At 42.7% G+C, this 20,459-nt stretch overlaps 1 protein-coding gene across 12 annotated transcripts in view; it reads right to left on the reverse strand.

Moving 5' to 3' along the window:
• PTPRD (protein tyrosine phosphatase receptor type D) overlaps positions 1 to 20,459 on the reverse strand; it is a 1,247,124-nt gene that overhangs the window by 168,353 nt on the left and 1,058,312 nt on the right. For all 12 annotated transcript variants that reach the window (XM_033918844.1, XM_033918800.1, XM_033918751.1 and 9 more), the window contains 2 exons: positions 12,807 to 12,926; positions 5,766 to 5,920 (listed from right to left, as the gene is read on the reverse strand). In XM_033918844.1, coding sequence (XP_033774735.1) covers positions 5,766 to 5,920; positions 12,807 to 12,926 — 275 coding nt within the window. The remainder of the gene's footprint in view (positions 1 to 5,765; positions 5,921 to 12,806; positions 12,927 to 20,459) is intronic.

Genomic DNA, 20,459 nt, shown 5'->3' on the forward strand with positions numbered 1-20,459 from the left:
TCCCTCCCATTGTATAGTTGTACCTCGGGTTTCTGCTTCCCAGATGCAATACTTTACATTTCTCAACAAAAGAAGATAACTGGACATTTCCAGAAAAATTACAATTGTAGGGAGCTGTTTTCATGATTGAGACTTTGAAGAGAACATTACAAGAGTGGTAGAGACTTTGAGGGGAAATTTACAAGAGAGGGGATGGACAAGGGGATGAGTTTTGATATCTAGATAAATTTTTTGAATAGCAGGGTTATGATTTCTTTTTGAAATGATTTTGAAGTCGCTCGTTATTGTCAGCATGTTGGAGATGGAGTGGTCAAGTTTCGCTGCTTGCGTCACTAGTAGGTTGTCATACATCTTCTTGCGCTGAGTACCTTTGAGGTCTGAGTACCTTTGGGTTCTGAGTTCTCCTTTGTCTAGTTATATGGTTCCAATTTAGGTGATTGTTTAGGTAAGCGGGGGCAGTGCTATTTATTACTTTGAATAATAGACAGTATAATTTGAATTGAATTCACGCTTGTATAGGTAGCCAGTGTGAGTCTAGGTAGGCAGTGGTGATGTGGTCAAATTTGCTCAGTGAATAGATCAATCTGAGGGCTGTGTTTAGAAAAATTAAATGGTGAAAAATTGAAGCAAAATGTAGCTGCAGTTCAGAGCAAATCCAAGAATAAGAAGCAACCTTGCAGCCAGTCAGTAATAATAGAAGTTAAAACAATAGGGATCTGGATGTTCCAAATATTCAATCAATTGCCCAACATGATTAAGCACCAACCTCTAGATTCTATAAAGGTCACCGAAATTTGCGAGCCAAATTATGGGCACAATTCTGAGATGTGCACAAAACATAATTAACAAGGCAATTAACACCAATTAACATGTTATTGTTTATTGTTTATTGTTTATTTATTTATTTGATTAAACGCCTTATCGATTCTACAAAGCGTTGTACATAATAAAAAAAATTTTTTTTCCTTTTGACAAACAATATTACAGTTAAAACATACTACAAATGAACTATAATACACTCAAAGTTATTGTGGGCAAACGAACAAAAGACACACAAGGTATGTTATAAGCAATTAATTGGATTTATGATCTCTTCTACCTGTGAGCTATTCTATAAAGTGGCATGCCAAAATTGTTGTGTGTGCCAATTGGATAACAACAGTAGTAATGCCCTTTCCTTACAGTACCCCCTCCAGAGCCTGCCTTGTTTTTCAATGAAAGGCGTACCTCTCTCTGTTAAAACATCAACTAGATTATAGGAGTATTATTGGATAATGCCTTATCCTTTCATACTCATATTTCAAATCTAGTTTCCTATTCTTTCCTTTCCCTTCATTGCATTTGTTCTCTTGGCCCGTTACTTCATACAGGTTCTCTTTGAAATCTTCTTTATGTCTTAGTCTTCTCTAAGCTTGACAACTGCAATTCTCTTCTCATTGGTTTCCCAAAGTATCAGTTAATACAGTAATTAGATTTATCATCACTCCAAGAATGATCATAATATCCCTCTCTCGAAAGCTAAACACATTCTTCCCGTTACATACCTTGTTCCTTTCAAATATAATGTTCTCACATTGCAGATTAAGTCCTCTGGTCTTCCATCATTTCTGCTTAGTCTTTTTGTTCAATATTCCCCTCAAAGAGTCCTCCTTTTGTCTCAGCATTACTTGTTGACTGTGCCCTCCTTTAGACAATTATTTCTTGACATTCATAGAAACTTCATTCTCAGTTGAAGCTCCCATCTTGTGGAATTCTCTTCCTTTTTATCTCCACCCTGAGGGCTCATTCGCAAGGTTCAAAGCATAGCTAAAAGCCTATTATTTCTATCAGGCTTTCAAAGGTTAATCTCTCATTCTTTTCATTAATTAAATCCATCTTTTTACCCAATGCCTCTCATGTTTTCTCCCACCTCCATTGACATTGACCACTGTTGCTATTGTATTCTGGCCTTTGATTTTATTTTCCCCTTTTCTCCAGTCAGTGTTCCCTTGTACATTGTTTTAACATAAGAACATAATAGCCTTACTGGGTCAGACCAACGGTCCATCAAGCCCAGTAGCCCATTCTCACGGTGGCCAATCCAGGTCCCTAGAACCTGGCCAAAACCCAAGGAGTAGCAACATTCCATGATACCGATCCAGGGCAAGTAGTGGCTTTCAACCATGCCTTTCTCAATAACAGACTATGGACTTTACTTTCAGGAAATTGTCCAAACCTCTGGCAATGCGTTCTCTGAGTGAAAAAAATATTTCCTTCTATTGGTTTTAAAAATATTTCCCTGTAACTTCATCGAATGTCCCCTAGTCTTTGTAATTTTTGACAGAGTGAAAAATTGATCCACTTGTACCCATTCTACTCCACTCAGAATTTTGTAGACTTCAATAATATCTCCCCTCAGCTGTCTCTTTTCCAAGCTGAAGAACCCTAACCGTTTTAGTCTTTCCTCATACCAGAGGAGTTCCATCCCCTTTATCATATTGGCCACTCTTTGAACCTTTTCTAGTGCCGCTATATCTTTCTTGAGATAAGACCCGAACTGAACACAATACACCAGGTGAGCCAAAATACTGACCTCATGTAACAATCACAGCCGCATTGGATCCAATCACTCAAAATCAGCATTTTTTTTTTAAGAGAGTCTTAAGAATAATTTACTGGTGACTCAGTTTGTATGATTGAGAAAATTATGTTCCTCCCCTGCAGGATATGAGAATTAGACTACAGATTGATTAAAAGGTTTAAAGAACAAGATTGTCCTACTCATTGTATTGATAACGGATATAGAAGGTCAAGAAACTCTTACTAACATTTTGCTATCTAAAGAGAAAACATAAGGCGATTCCCCTATTGTATTCAGTTTTTTCACTTGGCTAGAGACATCAAAAATATTTTTTGAAAACATTGGTATTAGTACAAGAACTGGATTATTTTCAACACAGCAGATTGTTAGTGGCACATACCAGAGGTCCAAATTTGAAAAATAAACTGGTACCATCTGCTTTAACACCTTTAGGCCACCTACATCTTGCAACAAATATTTAAAAATGTAAGAAATGTTCATTTTCTCAACAGATGTTAGACTGATTGCTTTAGAGGGATGAAATTGGGTCATTTTTCTAACTGTTCAAAAACCAGTGTTGTAAATGTGATCATTAGCCCTTGTGATTTACTGTATATTGGTAGGACTACATAAAAGTCATGTACAAGACTTTCGGAACAGAAGAATTGTCTAAAATACTGTCATCAAGAAACACCTTACCTATGATAGAATACTATCAAGATTTGAAATTCTTTGTGCTATGAATAATATCTATGTCCTGGCAGGGTGGGGGATCTTAATAAACACTTATTATAAGAAAAGCAGAGATTCATTTTTGAACTGAATACTGGAGGACCACCAGGCCAGTCGGGTTTTTGGGATAGCCCTAATGAATATGCATGGGGCAGATTTGCATGTCTGTCACTTCAATTATATACAAATCTATCTCCTGCATATTCATTAGGGCAATCCCGAAAACCCGACTGGCCTGATGGTCATCCAGGACAGGGTTGGGAACCACTGCTTTAGAGCAGTGGTTCCCAACCCTGTCCTGGAGGAACACCAGGCCAATTGGGTTTTCAGGCTAGCCCTAATGAATATGCATGAAGCAAATTTGCATGCCTATCACTTCCATCATATGCAAATCTCTCTCATGCATATTCATTAGGGCTAGCCTGAAAACCCGATTGGCCTGGTGTTCCTCCAGGACAGGGTTGGGAATCACTGCTTTAGAGAATCACACCTAGCAGTGCCTAAGTCCTTCTCCGCCCCTACAAACGCCTACTTTGGAGTTAGGCACTTATCTTTTGTAGAATCAAGCCTAAGATAGGCACCTATCACCCAAATGATTTTTTGTTTTTTTTTTCAATTATGAACTTTTAAAGCTCATAATTGAAGCCAATTTACTAATTAAGTTAGGCACCTAATTTTAGACACCTTACAGAATTTATCCCCAAGTGCCTCATTCTATAAATGGCACCTATATTAGTAGGTGCCTAGGAAAATGGCACCTACCATGTGTCATTCAAAGTTAGGTGCTGTTTGTATATTATGCCAGGGTTTTCCTAGTCTAGAATACCAGCACCTAACTCATTCCATGCCCAAACCCCGCCCAAATCACACCTACATTCCAGGTAGGCGCCTCATTATAGACGCCAAAATTAAAGTAGAACAGGACCTGGATATATTTCACATTCATCTTTTTTTTTAACTGTTTTCAAAGGACGCCTCAGCCCCACCACTCCACCGCTGTATTTATCTCACAACTGCGGGAAGAATTATGTGGTGCCTCATCATTGGCTGTCCATTCGAGTGCTTATTAGTGCCTTTCTTTAATTCAATAAATATTTAAATATTATGAAACAAATATTGTAAAATAAATAAATATAAAGTGCAAAAGTACTTAGCTCAATTCCAGCCAAAATCTGGGAGTCTGGCTCGACATGTTTTGCACAAAAAAGTGCTTTCTCAAGGGTCTTCCGAGGTCGCTGCCATCATCCGACTCCACTAAAGATTGGTGAGAAAGATCGGATGAGGGCAGCGACCTCGGGAGACCCTTGAGAAAGCACTTTTTTGTGCAAAACATGTCGGGTCAGACTCCCAGATTTTGGCTGGAACTGAGCTAAGTACTTTTGCACTTTATATTTATTTATTTTACAATATTTGTTTCATAATATTTAAATATTTATTGAATTAAGGAAAGACACTAATAAGCACTCGAATGGACAGCCAAAGATGAGGCACTACATAATTCTTCCTGCAGTTGTGAGATAAATACAGCAGTGGAGTGGTGGGGCTGAGGCGTCCTTTGAAAACAGTTAAAAACAACGATGAATGTGAAATATACCCAGGTCCTGATCTACTTTAATTTTGACTAGTGAATATTGAGGCTGGATAAAAAACATTGAATGACTATTAGCCATAGAGTGTTACGCTCATTGTAGATGCCGACATCATGCCTAATGAATTAGGTGTCTACCCGAAAATCAATTTTTTAAAGATGATTAAAATTGTTTTTTAACCTTTTCCTATCGTGTGTACCGGATGACGGGACATTCCAAAAATTACATAGACAGTGGATAAACAGTCTGTATGGACTAATAAAGAGCCAGGAACACAAAATATTTGATTTTACAGAGTTATGACTTATTTACATTATGTTTACAATAGCCGTAAATGATAACGGTGAATAATACAAAACTTTGCTAAAATAATTACGATTGGAACCAGTATAACGTAAAATTTATTACGATAGGAAAAGGTTAATGGTGCTGCTCAATTAACAGCGTCAACTGAACCAATTAAAAAAAAAATTAAAGTTTGGCGTCTAGATTGGCTAGGTGCACCGATCTAGGTGCCTAAATGTAGGCATCTTTTATAGAAAAAGGGCCTAAATGGTTATGACTTAAAATTGCAATATGATAACAAGAATTTTAGAAGATTATGATAAACTTGAAAGGACCAACACAAACTATTATAGTACATGTACTTTTGTGAACACTTTGGATAGCTAAAGGGCCCACATGATCTCAAAACATCAGGTACCCTGGTTTTTAAATGACATTTTTGTGTATTTTCCTTATATTTACCCCATCTATATTCACTCAATTGGTTTTCACATAAACAGCATTTCTGTCACAATTTGTACTTCAAAATGTAAATCATACCTTAAGAGAGTGCATCGGTATCTTCTCTTGGTCTGCTTTCAAATAAAGTTTGTTCTTACCTGCAATGGACGACCATTGGTCCAGCATCAGGAGGGTTACAAGTTTTGACTCGTCGTAGAAAAGCCAGGAAAGGTGTAGGATGCTCTGGAACTCCATGGTCAGGCCAGGCAGTAAACTGGAACTGCCTTACTTCTCGTTTCTCACTTGAACCATTCTATTAAACAAGGATGGATGGGTCAAAATGTTATATTTCCAAACCCAAGCTGCACAAGAGGAATGAATTGATATGTGATGTACTCAAACACATATTACAGAAATATCACCCATTTCCTCAATGTGTCCTATCCTAGTAGAGCAAGGAGATTGGTGCTACTATTTTTTTTTTCTCTTAAAATCAATCTGATACTTCAAATGTTTTGTTGCCCTTATACCAATTCCCAATCAAATATGTCTAAACATTACAAAAACATGAAAATAAATTCTAGGGAAAAATATTCCATCAAAATATGTATTAATATTTCAAGCTCTTCTCTGCTTTACATAAAAACAGTGCAACACAGGTTGAAATCGGAGAACTATTGCAAAAACTTGCCAACCTGATACAGGACAACTGGAAGACAGCAAACGTCACGCCAAATTTCAAAAAAGGATCAAGAGGAGAACCGGGCAACTACAGACCTGTGATTCTTACATCTGTCCCTGGAAAGATGGTTAAAATACTGATTAAAGATAGTATAGTCCGGCACTTGGATACACACAACCTGATGAGAGCCAGTCAACATGGCTTCAGGAAAGGGAAATCATGTTTGACAAATTTACTTCAATTTTTTGAGACCGTAAACAAACAAATTGATAGTGGAGAACCGGTGGACATAATATACTTGGAAACTACAAAGCCATGGAACAGAGGGAGATACACTAAGATGGATAGGCAAATGGCTGGAGAACAGAAAGCAGAGAGTGGGCATAAATGGGAAGTTCTCAGACTGGGAGAAAGTGACTAGCGGTGTACCCCCGGGCTCGGTACTTGGGCCCATCTTATTTAATATTTTAATCAGTGACCTAGAAGAAGGAACATCCAGTGAGATCATCAAGTTTGCAGACGACACAAAGCTATGCCGGGCAATCAGACCACAGAAGGATAGCACGGAACTCCAGAGTGACTTATATCAGTTAGAGAAATGGGCGGAGAAATGGCAGATGAAATTTAATGTGGAAAAGTGCAAAGTAATGCATTTAGGCAGAAAGAACAAGGAACACGAGTATAGAATGTCAGGTGCAACTCTGGGTAACAGCGAACAGGAAAAGGACCTGGGTGTACTGATAGATAGGACCCTGAAGCCGTCGGCACAATGTGCGGTGGCGGCAAAGAAAGCAAATAGAATGTTAGGCATGATAAAGAAGGGAATCACGAGTAGATTGGAGAAAGTTATAATGCCACTTTATAGAGCAATGGTCAGACCACACTTGGAATACTGTGTCCAACATTGGTCTCCCAACCTAAAGAAGGATATAAAACTGCTGGAGAGGGTGCAGAGACGAGCAATGAAGCTAATAAAAGGTATGGCGAACTTGGAATACGAATAACGACTGAAAAGAGGAGACTGTGGGGGGGATATGATCGAGACTTTCAAAATACTGAAAGGAATCGACAAAATAGAGCAGGAAAAATAGTTATTTACAATGTCCAATGTGTCACGGACAAGAGGACATGGACTGAAGTTGAGGGGGGACAAGTCCATGACAAATATCAGGAAGTTCTGCTTCACGCAGCCAGTGGTGGACACCTGAAATGCTCTCCTGGAGGAGGTTATTGTGGAATCCACCGTTCCCGGATTTAACTGCAAACTAGATGCACATCTCCTTACGAGAGGCATAGAGGGATATGGGTGACTAGAATTACGCCAGGTGTATACCTGGCTGGGCCTCCGCATGGGCGGATCGCCAGACTTGATGGACCGATGGTCTGATCCGGAGATGGCAGTTCTTATGTTCTTATGTGATTTTACCATATATACTTGAATATAAACCAATCCGAATATAAGCTGAGGTAACCTTTTTTTCTCTCTCCCAAATTCTGTATTCAAGTATAGGTATTGGTGGGTCCAGTGGTGAGCTGTGACAGGAACAATCCCTCTTTGTTCTGTCCTGGCTGGCTCTGCACCCTCTTCTCCTTTCTGACCTTTTGCAAGGCCCCCCCCCCCAGCTTGCCTTGAGCCCTAGTGGTTCAGCAGTGAGTTAGGACAGGAGCGACTCCTACTGTGTCCTGTTCCAGCTGACTCTGCACCCCTTGCCACCTCCCCGACCCATTGCAGGCCTTCTCCAGGCTTGCCTTCAGGCCTGGTGGTCCAGCGGTGAGCCGGGATAGGAGTGATTCCTCCCATGTCCTCTCCTAGCAAGCTTGGGGGAAGCTTTCGATGGGTCCAGGAAGGGGTGAGAGGTGCACAACTGGAATGACTCGAATATACATCGAGGCCCTCTATTTTTGGCCCATTTGTTTGCTCCAAAAAGTTTGGTTTATCTTCGAATATACCATATTTTCACGTAGATAACGTGCACCCATGTAAAACGCGCACACGGGTATAGCGCGCGGGAAACCGAAATATATGTAAAAAAAATTTTATATATCGCGCACACCCGTATACCGCGCATGCTGCCCCGACTCTCCCGTCGCCGCCCGACTCTCCTTTCTCCCGCCCCGACTCTCCTCTGGCCACCCCGACTCTCCTTTCGCCCGCCCCGACTCTCCTCTCCCCCTTGAAGTCCTGTCCCCACCCTGAAAGCCTGATGCCCCCCCGATGTCTGATTCACCCCCCCGCAGGACCGCTCGCACCCCCCCGATGTCCGATTCACCCCCCCGCAGGACCGCTCGCACACACCCGCACCCCCACCCCGAAGGACCGCTCGCACGCACTCCCACCCGCACCCGCACCCACACCCCCACCCTGAAGGACCGCTCGCACCCCCACAGCCTCCCGCCCCCCCCGTCATCATGTAGAAGCTCCTACCGGTGTCCTGCTGCTTCCTCTTGGCGGTCCCGGCCCTTCTGTGAGCCCTGCGTCTGCACTGCTTCGTCTTCCGGCGGTCCCACCCTTTCTCTGACGTCAGGGCTCACAGAAGGGCCGGGACTGCCAAGAGGAAGCAGCAGGACACTGGTAGGAGCTCCTACATGATGACGGGGGGGGGTGTGTCGGGAGGCTGTGGGGGTGCAAGCGGTCCTTCAGGGTGGGGGTGCGGGTGCGGGTGGGAGTGTGTGCGAGCGGTCCTTCGGGGTGGGGGTGCGAGCGGTCCTGTGGGGGGGGGTGAATCGGACGTCGGGGGGGAACTATGTATAACGCGCAAGCTTATGCACGGTTTGTAAAAATCATGTATAACGCACGCGTTATATGCGTGAAAATACGGTATATGGTAAATTTGGTTCTCAACTCAGGTCTTTTTGAGTACCTTGCTGGTCTGGCTTACAGGCTTTCCATAATGAATAGGTATGAAATATATTTGCAGGCCAGCAAACCTATCTGCATAATCTTAAACCTGATTATGCAAATTAGTCTAAATACTATATTGGCTAAATTATACAGGAAGACTGGATCTACTATAATCCACAAAGATAAAATATCTGGAAGGAGAAATAAAAAATACACTACCAAACTAAGCAGAAAACCTCTGTGTGAGATAATGAGAATCATTTTACTTCTTACTGTTTAAATACGTACCCATATAATCTGAATTATTCTCAGATGGCCTCTATTCATATAAAACATAGGGGGATAATTTTATCCAGGATTTTTCACACATACGCCTGTATATGCATGTAAAATGGTACTTAAAATTACTTATGACCCCAAAATGTAACCACTTGTACACAATATTTAAGGAACCTTTGCTTACACAAATGAAACAGCCTACAAAATCTTCCAAATTTCTGCAACCTTCTCATCACAAACACAAACTGTCATCTAGCTGAACCAAAGAACCAAGAAAGGCTCTCACAAGAAGAAGCAAAAGACCAGCAAATATACAACCAACCCAACAGCATGCCACAAACCCACATAAGAACATAAACTATTCACTTGCAATTCTGCACATGAGGTATAACTCATCCAGTCTCAGAAATATCTATCAGTATGGTCAAAGAGAGAACAAAAACATGTTAAACTATCGCCTCTAAACTCTACATTCCTAGAACAATAGTTCTAAGACATTTGGGAACCTGTTTTCTATAGTATGGTAAAATTTTGTACAAATTAAGAAAAGAGTGAGTAGAAAGAGCAAAGTCTGTGTGCTGTTTGCGGCATTTACATTGCAGTAAATGATGGGAGATAAAGTGATCTGCATGGTTCATCCACTCTGCCCAAGAAGACAAAGCTATACCTGCTACTCAGTGTATGCTTGAACACTGGTTGGCGCTGTCAATTCTGTATTCCGATCTGTTGTGGAGTTTTGAGCATCTGCACATGCTCAAAGTCTGCCAGCTCCTGCCCCCTCCGAGATTCTCAGAGAAAATGGAGGCAGGCAGGTCTTGAGCATGCGCAGATGCTCAATGCCCTGCACCGGATTAGAATACAGCATTGACGATGGCAATAGGTTTCCAGTACTAATGGTAATCGCAATATAGGGGAGTAGGGTGTGCATGGAGGAGGGTGGCGGGTTGAATGCACAGAGGATAGCAGCTTCGAAGTTCATCACGGGGGGCATCATCCTATTGAACATTACAGCCCAGGTGGCAGGGCCGGCATTAAAGGAGGGGGGGGGGGGAGGAAACAAGGCAGCTGCCCTGGGCCTCACAGCTCCAGGAGGCCCTGTGATCCGGGCATCTTTTTCCCCTTGTTAGGCCATCTCCCTCCCTCTCTTCCCCTCACCTTCACGGTGCATATCAAAACCAAAGCACCCTTCAGGGATTCAAGATAAGGTTGGATAAGTTCCTACTGGAACAGAACATATGCAAGTAAGGCTAGACTTAAATAGGGCACTGGTCTTTGACATAATGGCCGCCGCGTGAGCGGACTGCTGGGCCCGATGGAAGTGGGAAGTACAGAGAGAGGGGAGCAGACACTGGATGGAAGTAGGGAGTGGGGAGGAGAGAGAGGTGAGTAGATGCTAGAAGGAAGTGCAAAGGAGAGAATGAACACATACTGGATGGAAGGAGAGGATAAAGAAAAAAGGGTACATGCTGGATTGGGGGAAGAGGATAGAGTTAGTGAGATACAGGAAGGGGTGAGGGAAAGAGGTGGCAAGCTAAAGGTAGACACAATAAAAAGAGGGAAATTGAAGACTGGATAGTAAGAAAATTGAATCTAGACAAAGACAGAAAATAAATTGAGAAGAAAAACCAGGGAAGAAAGGGAAGGGAAAGGAGAGAGAGAGATACTGGGGGGGAGGGGGAGGAAACAGATACCAGATCTGAGGGGAAGATAGGAGGAGAGAGATACTAAAAACCACCTGGGGAGGGAAGGGAAGAAGACAGAGATGCCAGACTATGGGGGGAGTGGAGGGAAGAATATAGATGCCAGACCAACTGGGGGGGAGGGGAGGGGATGGGAGAGAAACATAGTTTCTAGAAGAGGCATAGAAAGAGAGCAGATACCATATGGAAGAGGCGGAAATAAGGCAGGCAGTGGATGAAAGGAAGAGTATGACCAGAAAATGAGGAAAGCAGAAACCAGACAACAAAGGTAGAAAACAATTTCTATTTATTTTACTTTTTGCTTGCCCGTCTCTGCACAAAGCCCCACTCCCTACCTGCCGGGTTCTGTTTCCTGTCCCTCCTAATGACTTTCAGACCTCCACCAGAACCTACCATGAGATTTGGTGGTCCAGTGGTGGCCGGGACAAGAGGGATCCCTCTTGCCTCCTATCCCACCGATTCTAAGAATTTTTACCTCCCTCCTACCTCCCCTGACATACCTTTAGTATCCCTGGTGGTCCTGTGGGGAACTGCAGCAGGAGCAACCTTCCTTCACTCCTGCCCATGCAGAGCTGCTAGCCGACTGGCTGCTGTGAGTTCTCATGGTTCCATGAGAATTCATGTGTGAGCAGGAGTGAAGGAAGGTCGCTTCTGCTGCGGTTCACTGCTGGACCACCAGGGATACTAAAGGTACCTGTAGGAAATGTGAGGGAGGTAAAAATTCTTAGAATCAGTTGGGACAGGATGCGGGATCCCTCCTGTCCCGGCCACTGCTGGACCGCCATGAAGGCCTGGCAGAGGCCTACAACAGGTTCAGGAGGGGGTGGGTCAGCACTGACCCGAATATAAACTGAGACCCCCCATTTATGAGCCATTTTTTTGGCACAAAAATCTCAGTTTATATTTGAGTATATATGGTAATTGCTTAACCCAATTTAGTAAACAGACCCCTCAATTTGTAACGTTAACATTAGCCTCAAAACATACAGAAAAGAAGGGCATAGGAAATTAAATACAGTACTCTCCTGAAATTCACGGGGGTTCCGTTCTAGGAACCCCCACAAATTTTGAAATACCGCAAATGCGGTTTTTTTGCCTGTCAACAGGCAGGGGAGAAGGCAACTGAAGAGGCAGGAGAGGGCAGCTGGAGCACTGGCAGGTGAAGAAAATCACTCGCGGTCTGCTCCCACTGCCTCTTTCTGTAGCAAAGTCAGGCTACACCAATCAGGAGCTACTTTGACATGCAGCTCCTGACTGGTTTAGCCCAACTTTATTACAGGAAGAGGCAGTCAGAACAAACCACAAATGAGTAAGTCCACGATTCGCGAACCACAAATTCGCGGGGGAACACTGTGCACTCATCAACTGGATTCTGCTCACTAGTGCTGCCTTAACATCCAAACCTCAATATTTCTATCATCGTCAGCAAATAATCACCATCTAATGGACACAGACTCTAATCTCACCATCATTTCAGGCCTGAAGACTGCTACTGTGGGTATGCCTGCCTCACAACAGAGACTAGTTATAGGTTTGTCTTTTCCTTCAGCCTTAGAGTCTCATCTAAAACAGAGCCCCATGTGATTTTGAAGCTTTGGCACTAAAATATTTTTATGCTGGCCTAATAAAACATAGCATAGCCTGTTAACATCTCAACTGCAAACTCTGAACAAAAACACATGTTAAAAATTAGTACCTTATATAGTGCAAATGTTCGAACACAATATGTTGCCAGCTCAACTGTGTCCAGAAGTGTAACTTGGATCAGTCCATAGGTTTCAGTTCCTCTGCTGGGCCAATACTGATCGCATTTTACCTATAACAAATATTCCAAAAACTTTCATTGAATTCTCAGCATGCCAGAGCTTAAAAAACAACATTTTAATTTTTCATATGATCACAATTACACCTTTCAAAGTCTCAAATACCCATTTCATTTTCTAATTCAACAATTCACAAAAAAAATCCCTTAGTCTGATAAGAAAAATGGATTCCACTTTATGCACAATACTACTGAATTTGGAAATAAAGTTTTCTTATATGTGGATAGATAGATATACATACACAAATATTTATAAAAACAAGGAACACTAAGGAGCGCTAGCCATTTTAGCACGTGCTAAACGCTAGTGAGTCCATATGATATAATAATAATAATAACTTTATTCTTCTATACTGCCGCAATCTGATAACTTCTTGGCGGTTTACATCAAAGAGAGACTGGACAATCAGTGAAGTACAAAATACAAATAGTAACAGTACAGTATAATTCTTAAGGATAAACAGAATAGAATTATTGCAATTATTAAAGAATTATTACAATTAATTTAATTTCTATTTAGGACACGTTAGCATTTAGCGCGCATTATATCAGCTAGCGCGCCTTTGTAAAAGGACCACTAAGTTCATGAAAAGAATTCTAAACCGTTATCTAAAAATCACACATTTTCCTTTTCGCCCTGGATGCAATGAAAGTTTACATAGATAACCCACCAACATTTAAATATTGTGGTCAGCACTGCTTTAAAACATGGTTCATGTTGTTTAAGGCAGTGTTCTTCAATCACCGGTCCATGGACCAGTGCCGGTCCACAGAAATTTCCTGCCGGTCCACAGAGCCAGCAAGTACATCAGGCCCAAAACAGTGTTCTTCAACCGCCGGTCCACGGTACGATCGATGCAGCATTATCTTCGAGCCAGCTCCCTCTTCCTAACTGATTCAGTGCACAAAGCCACGGGCAGTGGCTCCAAGGGCATCCTGCGCCTGAACTAGAAGCCTTCTCTCTGACATTGCAACGTCAGAGGGAAGGCTTCCAGATGAGGCACGGGACGTGCAAGGTGCAATTAGTACTATTATGGGGGCAGGGTCTGGGGTGGAGATTGGGTAGAGATGGGCGGGGTCTGGCCCACAACTTAGCCCAGTGTTCTTCAACTGCCGGTCCACGGACCGATGCCGGTCCATAGAATAATTTTTTTATATCTGCTGGTCCATAGGTGTAAAAAGGTTGAAAAACACTGGTTTAAAGATATTCAGTGCTGGGCTGTACAAGATACAACCGTTCAATATCTAGTTATAAAATGGTCATTGAAGTCGTCTAGGTACTGCCAATATTCAGCGCTGGCACTTGCATTTAGGATAATATTTTGCTATCCCAATTTGTTCAGATCTGGGTACTTGTATTCAATAATTTCCAGATCGACCTTGGCTCCTCTCCCAGACCATCTCCACATTATCCAGATAGTTCTAAGGTGGTCAGTAAAAATGTCATCTAGATCAGTGGTTCCCAACCCTGTCCTGGAGAACCACCAGGCCAATCGGGTTTTCAGGCTAGCCCTAATGAATATGCATGTGAGAGATTTGCATATAATGGAAGTGAGAGGCATGCAAATCTGCTCCATGCATATTCATTAGGGCTAGCCTGAAAACCTGATTGGCCTGGTGGACCTCCAGGACAGGGTTGAGAACCACTGATCTAGATAATCCAACAAAAAATTATCTCGGACAAAAATCACAGTCTTTCATGAGAGAGGAAAAGTATCTCAGCAACAAATACGGTACTCAATATAGTGCATGTATCGAACATCTGAATCAATGAAATGGTGCGGTTTTGCACCAGGTTTAACTTATTTAACAGCAAAGTTTTTTTGTTTTAGGGCTCCTTTTACGAAGGTGCGCTAAGTGTTTTAGTGCGCGCTAGCCGAAAATCTACCACTTGCTCATAAGGAGGCGATAGCGGCTAGCGCGTGCAGCAATTTAGCACGTGCTATTCCATGCGTTAAGGCCCTAATGCGCTTTCGTAAAAGGAGCCCTTAGTTTACAAAGTATCTTTTGACACTTTTTCATTGGTCTAGAGTAGACATTCGACGCATGCATCACATTATACATTTTCACGCTAGCGCCGGCGTCTATTTGACCATTCTGCCACATTGATTCAGATGTCCAACGCATGCACTATATTGAGTATTTGTACATATGCGCCAGCGTCTTTTGGAACATTTTGCCATAGTGAAAGCTGGATTGCTGGAGAACTTTAGGAGTGTTTTCCTGCCGTTTACATAAGTTGGAGTATTTCTTTTGAAATTGCATCGATGGGTGCATTGCTGTGTTGCTATTTTTTCTTTCCTAGATTTCCCCTGTTGTTATTGACTCTTGAGAAAGCTAGCACGAGTGGCAAAACGGGTCCTGTCGGGGATACAGAGCAGGAACTTTTAGTTCATCCAACAATGGGGGAATCTACGTTCTAAGCTAAATGGCATCTTTAAATTCTTTGAATCAGTGCAGCATATTTTGTACTAATTGCAATAAGGGCCATAGCTGTATGATGAAAAACAAAAAAAAATATTTTAAATAAAAATTGATACAAACAACTAAATTTGGCCATTTGAGAGAGGTTTTTTTTAGGATCAATGAAAGACAATGGAATCCTATTAAATACAGTTTTCATTATCCGGTTGGATTGTCTGTAGGGTTGCTGAGATCTTTTTCCTCTATCATGAAAGAATGTTGACTTTTGTCAGAGATCATTTTTTGTTGGGTTATTTTAAATATTTGGATCTTTTGTCCTATTTGGGGTAGTTATAGTATCATCTAGATAATGCCATTGTAAATTGGTGGCTGGCACCAGAACCACTTCTATTCTGATAAGTTTTGCTGAATAAGCATAGGGAAATAAAAGTGACTCAGCGGTAGTTATCAACATGGGTTACCATTAAGATGTATTATTTTATCACTAATTTATTCTACCTTAACCCAGATTTAATTTTATGCAATGAGACCTAGTTACTAATAACTGGCGTTAACAGTAAAATAACACATCTTAACAAGAGCCCTACTATTACTATTTATAAAGCGCTGAAAACCGTACACAGCGCTATACAATCAACACGCAATAAAGTATCCCTGCTCAGAAGAGCTTACAATCTAATTAGACAGACAGACAGCACATATAAGGATTGGAGGGTTTCTTGCAGAGAAGATCGAAACAGGGTAATTTTATGGTGAGTGGGAGTTAGGAGTTGAAGGCAGCATCAAAAAAGCGGGCTTTAAGCTTGGATTTCAATACTGCCAGAGAGGGCACCTGACGTAATAACTCAGGCAGTTTTGTTCCATGCATACGTCACAGTTCACGTTCATAACTCCCCCCACACTTAATTTAATTTAAAACATTTATTTTCAAAGAAAATGTTGGCAGGTCTGTGCACATGAAGAGGTAGGCTCTCATGATATACTCCATACCCAAAGGTTGTCAAGAATCATGTTTCCATACAATAAAGATTCTGAATTTCAAACCAGTGTTAATCCAGTAAATGAAATTTTAACTCGGGTGAACATTGCAAATTAGGTCTGAGCTAATTAAAATAACTTAGGGGACTTTTTAATAAAGTGCTATGTGAATTATTGTGTGAAATTAACATATGGCTACAGTTAAGGGTTACTATGCTGGAATAGCACTAATTAATGTACTAATTTGGGGGCCATTGATTGAATATTCTAATGATTAGACACCTTGGACACCTTTTTATTACATAGGACTATATTTAATGTGGGGATGTGGAGGTATGTTATGTGATTTAATGGGTTTATTCCTGATGAATGGGATGGGTGGGGGAGGGGTCTTTTTTTATATTCATTTGACAATAATTGTTAGAATGTCAAGTGATTTGTATGAATTATCTGATTGAATTTTGTACACTTGTTGCAAGAGTTAAAACTGAATAAAGAATTAAAAAAAAAAAAAAAAAGATAACAGGGGACTTTTTAATAAAGTGCTATAAATATCCATCATGTGAATTAGTGTGTGGTATTAGCATATGGCTGCAGTTAAGGGTTACCATGCTGGAACAGCACTAATTAATGTACTAATTAGAGATTCTTTGCTTTGTTGTCTGTATCTTGCCTTGTTAACATTTATTGTATTTTTGTATTTTATTAAAATCAATAAAAAATCTTTGAACTGGAAAAAACTTAATCTCATACTACTAACCTTGTATTGGCAATATCAAACGTACTTCTCTTTACTTCAACAACTTACGAATCAACCTCTACCTTGTCTGCCTGGCGCATCCTCTCCACAATCAAGGTGTAGTTGCCACCTATCATTCCGACATTCATTCACTGGCCCTTACTGATTACCGTATTTTCGCGGATATAACGCGCACCTGTGTAAAACGCGCACAGGGGTATAGCGCGCAGAAATCACGATGATATGTACCAAAACTTTTCTATACCGCGCTCAGGCATATAACGCGCATGATGCCCGACGCTCCTTTCGCCCGCCCTGACTTTCCGTGCGCTGTCCCGACTCTCCGTTCACCCCCCCTGACTTCCGTGCACTGTCCCCCCTTGAAGTCCTGTCCCCCCTTGAAGGTCTATCCCCATCCTGAAAGCCTGATGCCCCCCCCCGACGTCCGATACATCCCCCCCCCCGGCAGGACCACTCGCACCCTCACCCCGAAGGACCGCCGACTCCCCAACAATATCGGGCCAGGAGGGAGCCCAAACCCTCCTGGCCACGGCGACCCCCTAACCCCACCCCGCACTACATTACGGGCAGGAGGGATCCCAGGCCCTCCTGCCCTCGACGCAAACCCCCCTCCCCCCCCAACGACCGCCCCCCCCCCAAGAACCTCCGCCCGTCCCCCAGCCGACCCGCGATCCCCCTGGCCGACCCCCACGACCCCCCCACCCCCCTTCCCCGTGCCTTTGGAAGTTGGCCGGACAGACGGGAGCCAAACCCGCCTGTCCGGCAGGCAGCCAACGAAGGAATGAGGCCGGATTGGCCCATCCGTCCTAAAGCTCCGCCTACTGGTGGGGCCTAAGGCGCGTGGGCCAATCAGAATAGGCCCTGGAGCCTTAGGTCCCACCTGGGGGCGCGGCCTGAGGCACATGGGCCAAACCCGACCATGTGTCTCAGGCCGCGCCCCCAGGTGGGACCTAAGGCTCCAGGGCCTATTCTGATTGGCCCACGCGCCTTAGGCCCCACCAGTAGGCGGAGCTTTAGGACGGATGGGCCAATCCGGCCTCATTCCTTCGTTGGCTGCCTGCCGGACAGGCGGGTTTGGCTCCCGTCTGTCCGGCCAACTTCCAAAGGTACGGGGAAGGGGGGTGGGGGGGGTCGTGGGGGTCGGCCAGGGGGGTCGCGGGTCGGCTGGGGGGGCGGTCGGAGGTTCTTGGGGGAGGGCGGTCGTTGGAGGGAGGGGGGTTTGCGTCGAGGGCAGGAGGGCCTGGGATCCCTCCTGCCCGTAATGTAGTGCGGGGTGGGGGTAGGGGGTCGCCGTGGCTAGGAGGGTTTGGGCTCCCTCCTGGCCCGATATTGTCGGGAAGTCGGCGGTCCTTCGGGGGGGGGGGGATGTATCGGACGTCGGGGAGTCGGCCGGGCAAGAGGGCTTGGGCTCCCTCTTGCTCCGATCGTGGATGCGGGTGCGGGTGGGAGCGCGTGCGAGCGGTCGTTCGGGGTGGGGGTGCGAGCGGTCCTGCTGGGGGGGTGAATCGGGCGTCGGGCGGGGTGGGAACTATGTTTAAAAACTTTTCTATACCGCGCTCAGGCATATAACGCGCGAGGGGTATGCGCGGTAGGTAAAATCGCGTATAACGCGCGCGTTATATCCGCGAAAATACGGTAAATGTCAAATGACAACTATTTACACTCTATAGCTATCACTGGTTGCTCATTCTATCCTCCTATAGTTGCTAAACAAACACACATACACATACAAAAAAGTCCAGCTACTAAAAATGGTTATTTGTTCACATGGAACAGATTTTTCATTTTGGGTAGCTACTCACGCTCCATGCTTTTACATGTTTAACATTTCCTATACAGTATTTCCTATACAGTACCTATACATTTCCTATACAGTATTTCTTATATAGTACCTATCAACTTCTAGTTTTTTCTTTTCATAACCCTCCAAATTCATCTAGCTGCTATTAGCTCATTCAATGAACACTCTCCAATTCCTATATTGCAACAACCTGTTATATCAAGTTTTTCCAAAGCTTTCTTGTATCAATGCACCTCTCTGAAAGCTATTTCCATGTGTGGGGACTTCAACCCTATACAAGAACTCCTACTTCACCTTTAAACCATTTTAAAACATCAAATTTATAATTGATTATATTAGAAAAATATTATACATATCATTGGTCAAATCAATTGCCAAATGACTTTTATGAAGTTTACCAACCTTATCTACAATACCTTTCAGATACAGTTATTCTGGTTCACCAAATTTATACATATTTCTTCTCATGCTAAATTGGAACAATCTCTTGTATATTCTTACAATGTAGGACAACTTTCTGAATATACAAGAACAACAAAACCTAACTTGTCTTTGCAATTATTATTAATTCTATTTAACTTCAGCCTAGAAGGGCTGATCATATAATTTGAACAGCATCTACCACACTTATTCTTTTACATCCTGTCTATTTTACAACCATTTCATGAACATCAACACAATTCTTTTCTCCTAAGTGGCCTAAGCATTAATTTATAGACCAACCTTCCGCTCATGTGATGCTAAATCCTATTAACCTTGAAGAACTTCAACTCATTTCCTCCTCCTTCTGTTATCAGGTTGCATGTTTTCTTTCTATAATACCTTATGAAACCCTTAGTTTGGGAATCTCCATGTGTTTGGCTGTTGTCATCCTGCTTGTCCATGGAGAAAGCCATGTTGCACACCTGTAACAGATATTCTCCATGGACAACAGCCACACAATGTGGCCCTATCCTACTCTCAGATGAAGTTAGCTCCTGAAAGGCTGTGTCTACATGAGATTCATAAGAACATAAGATTCCTTGATAGAACACTGTCATTCCAAGCTGGCAAATGGAATAAATGTCTAACAACCCTCATTACAAGTGCTCCCTCCTACCAATTCTTCAGGAAATCAATTAAAACCTATCTCTTTGATAAATTTATCTGACTCCATCCCACCTTGTTATATCACTGAATTACCAGCTGTATCTCTGACACATTTCCAGATATACCTATCCTCTCTCGGCTTACTAATGTAATCGAAGTTTGTTACCAATGTACTTTTTTTGTAATATCGCTGTATATGTACAGTCTCTTCCTCTGTAAACTGCTCTGAACTGCATGTGGTACTGCGGTATACAAATAAAGTTATTATTATTATTATATCATAACTGAAAAGATTCAAATGGGTAACATAAGGTGGGAGCTAACGCGCACACACAGAAGCCTACTTTAAAGGTCTTCTGAGCTTTGCGACAAAGGTTGCTCAGCACCATCAGCTGAGACGTCAACCTATGTGTGGGACTCGGAGAAAAAATGTAAAAGGAGTTTTCCTGATGATATTTCCCCTCCTCCCCTTACC

This window comes from Geotrypetes seraphini, chromosome 1 (genome assembly GCF_902459505.1).
Source record: "Geotrypetes seraphini chromosome 1, aGeoSer1.1, whole genome shotgun sequence".
NCBI classification, from domain to species: Eukaryota; Metazoa; Chordata; class Amphibia; order Gymnophiona; family Dermophiidae; genus Geotrypetes; species Geotrypetes seraphini.